The sequence below is a fragment of the Nannospalax galili genome, unplaced genomic scaffold, assembly GCF_000622305.1.
Source record: "Nannospalax galili isolate Female #2095 unplaced genomic scaffold, S.galili_v1.0 scaffold1364, whole genome shotgun sequence".
NCBI classification, from domain to species: domain Eukaryota; kingdom Metazoa; phylum Chordata; class Mammalia; order Rodentia; family Spalacidae; genus Nannospalax; species Nannospalax galili.
In genome coordinates, this window is record NW_008350758.1 from 154767 (window position 1) to 158532 (window position 3766).

Genomic DNA, 3766 nt, shown 5'->3' on the forward strand with positions numbered 1-3766 from the left:
GGAAGGAAGGAAGTCATGCAGGTTTAGAGCCTGCATGGAGGTCAGACACGTGGCTTACTCCCACATGGCTGGGAGAAGGATGATTTAGAGAAAAAGTAAAGAAACACAGGATGCTAGGGGCAGCCCAAAGCCTTACAGAAAACACATTTAGTAAGAAAGACAAGAAGAAAAGGGGAAATTACGCCTTTCTGAAAGCTTCAGGAAGACAGACAGAGTTACAGAGACCTACATGACTGTGGCTGGTCAGAAGTTCTGTGCTGCAAGGCAGGGTTCCAGGCAAGAAAAATTCGCTACCTCATTAATGCACCAGGTATTCCACCCAACTACTTAGCATAACTTAAGGTGAACCTGCCTTTCTAAGAGAGGTTTTATCACCAGGTAATTGACCCGTGAACTGGGGACTGGGAAAGCAAGTCTTCCAACCAATAGACTAGGGACTTTATAGTCTGGACCAGCTAAATGTATGGGGCTTTTTGCTACTCTAACACTAGCTGCTCAAGGCAGAATCTCCAAATTCTTCCCTACTTCTCTTCTCCTCTCTCTCTCTCTCTCTCACCAGTTCCCAAGGCCTGTGAAACACATGATCAGATCTGTACAGCAACTATCCTTGGTACCACTTTTCTGAATTCTTTCCTTTTCTCATTGTGCTAACGTAGCTGACAAAGGCAGTTTAGGGAGCAGGTTTAATACGGTTTACAGTCTGAGGACATACAACTTATCATGGATGGTCAGGCATGGTGACAGGTGGCTCTGTGGTGCCAGGAGCGTGCAGCTGGACTCCACATCCTCTCACTCCTTGGTGGAACAGGAATTAGAGCTGGGCTATAAAACGTCAATGCCCAGACCCAAAGACATACTTGTTCCCATGGGACTACACCACCCAAGGGTTCCACAGCTTTCTAAAACAGTTCCATAAACTAGGTGAAAAGTGTTCAGCCACATGAAGCCAGACTGGATGTTTCACATTCAATCTGTAATATAGAGTGCACTACATAAAAGCATCTGATGATTTATTTAAGGTTTTTGGTATTGACATTCACTAATAAGACTTATCTAGCTTTTTAAAAAAATGTATCTATTTTTATTTTATTTTTTAACAGAGCATAGACAGTGGTTTATTTACAGAAGAGTGGGCCCCACATTTACGGCTACCCCGTAAAGTCCATATTCAAATATAGATCCTGTGACCTCCAGACAGCTGCACAAAATTCTGACATCTGGTTTTTTTTTTATTGGTGAGATCACCACCAGCTTTTGGAATTAATATTATACTTGCTTTCTAGCATTTAAATTTTTCTTTTTTCTTTTCTGATTAATATCTAATAATCGATATTTATGGAGTCAGTATGTTTTAAAAACTGTACTAAAGGGTCTGCTGGTCAAATCAGGGGAAGCATCACCTCCATCTTCTTACTGTCTCTATGTTTGCCATCTCTGAAAGCCTCTCTTAGTTCTTCATCTACTATACAGTAGGTTATTGGAACTAAAGTCAGCCCACTGTGCTGCAGAGTATTAGAATTTATTCCTTTGACACAGTGTCTTTTCCCCTTTACTGTTTCCTTGGACACAGCATCACACACTAGCACATACTGGCCTCACACTATAGTGACCGTCTCGGCCTCTTGATGTCTTTCAATTATGTTGAAGTTAATCTGGCCTTAGTTTGTTTCCTGAGCTTCTCCTGTGATGTCTTTGTCTTCTGAGTCTCTGCGTCATATTTGCATAGAGAACACCATTGTCTCTGTGGCTTTTAAGACAGGTTTATAGTGAAAAGGTTTTTGGTGGAGGTGTGTTTGGTGGTATCAGCTTGATGAGCTATTTTGGCTCTGGTTCTACTCAGACACTGTAGCATACATTTCCTATAGTTTTTTGGTATTGGCAGTTGGTACAGGGATCTGGGAATGCAGCTCAGTCCTGGTCTGGCTTTCAGGCACATGGCACAGCAGAGACTGGGTACACTGCATCTCAGGTCTGGCACTGGAGTAGTGACCACTTGTTCCAGGATTGGCATGTAGGTGGTAGCAGGGGTAGGAACATACTTATATATACCCATGGATGTTTAAGTGGTATTGAGACTGTCAGAGTTCGAAAGCACACTAAGGTTCTTCTTTCTCAAGCCTGACAACCTGAGTTCAATACCCAGAACCCATGTAAAGTTAAAGGACAGAGCCACCACTATGCAGTAGTTTCCTCTGACCGCCACACACACCAGGACTCAGAACTGCCACTGGAACTCCCTGTCTACTTATGAGGACCTGCATTCTTTTGTGAGGAAACTAATTTCTATTTCTTCCAAGGTGGTGTGTCATCTTTCTGTCTCTAGTGGAATGCTTGAAGATAACAGAATATTAGAAAATCCCAGGGAGGCAAAAAAAAAAAAAGGAAAGGATTTGGGGGATTCCCATGTATCTAACACCATCTTCTCTCCTCCTTTTCCCCAAGATCTGCGCAGTTCTGATCCCGGCCCTTCCCTGACATAAACATGGCTGGCTGTGAAAACGCTGCTCTGAGGATCGTTCTGGTAGGAAAGACAGGAAATGGAAAGAGTGCCACGGCCAACACCATCCTCGGGGAAAAGAGATTTGCTTCAAAGATTTCTATCCAAGCTGTTCCCAAGACCTGCCAGAGAGCATCCCGGAAATGGAAGGGGAGAGAACTAGTTGTAGTTGACACTCCTGGGCTCCTTGACACTGAGAAGACCATGAATAAAACATGTGAAGAAATCAGCCGCTGTGCCCTTATGTCCTTCCCTGGGCCTCACGCCATCATCCTGGTTCTGCAGCTGGGCCGCTACACAGAGGAAGAACAGAGGACTGTTGCTATGATCAAGGGTCTCTTTGGGGAGGCAGCCATGAAGTACATGATTGTCCTGTTCACTCGCAAAGACCAACTTGAGGGCCGGACCCTTAATGACTTTTTAAAAGAAGACTCAAAGCTGAGCAGCCTCATCCAGGCGTGTGGGAGCCGCTGCCTGGCCTTTAACAACACAGCAGGGGAGGCTGAGAAGGAAGATCAAGTGCAGGAGCTGGTGCAGCTGATAGAGAGAATGGTGCAGGGCAACGGAGGGACTTTCTTTTCTGACAACATATACAAGGATGCGGAGGGAAGGGTGAGCCGATGTCTAAGAGATTTGGAGAAGGAATACACGGATCAATTCGATGAGGATATCAGAAGAATAAAACAGATATATTCAAATGAATTAAAAGAACTGCAGAAAAAGATGGATGATATACAGAGAGACTATGATGACAAATTGAGATCTATGAGGGAAGAAGCTGAGGAGAATGCATTCACAAGTACTCTTGAATGTATATGGAAAAAACATTCAAGTTCTTGAAACGTGGTGGTCATGATGCAAATTGCATTTTTTTCAATTAAATTTGTTTTGTGGCAGTTTCATACATCTATTCAATACATTCTGATTACATACATTTTGACATTTGTTTCATTCTGGTCTATGATCGACTTAGTTTAACCAGGACCCTCTGGGTGACAATGGCTTTGGAACTACCTATCACACCCTCCTGAGCTCACCAGGGGGTACACGGCTGAACACAATGACTCTCCCTCTCCCAGAATCCATCAGTAACCTCTAGCTCAGCAGAGTGGAGCAGGTCCCATGAGCCCCTCCCACAGAATGGCAGGAGGTCATTGTCACGTATTCATCCAACAGACGGTTGAGGTCTAGAGCATACAAAGAACTAAAAACAACTAGACACCAAGAAATTAGCAACCCTATTAACAGCGGGCTCTGGATTTGAGCAGA

At 43.9% G+C, this 3766-nt stretch overlaps 1 protein-coding gene across 1 annotated transcript; it reads left to right on the top strand.

Moving 5' to 3' along the window:
- The first annotated feature begins 2482 nt into the window (after nt 1-2482).
- On the top strand, nt 2483-3337 carry LOC103745884 (GTPase IMAP family member 7-like). The gene has a single exon (XM_008847897.1). It carries the CDS (start codon nt 2483-2485, stop codon nt 3335-3337), a length of 855 nt encoding a protein of 284 aa, XP_008846119.1.
- The last annotated feature ends 429 nt before the right edge of the window (nt 3338-3766 follow it).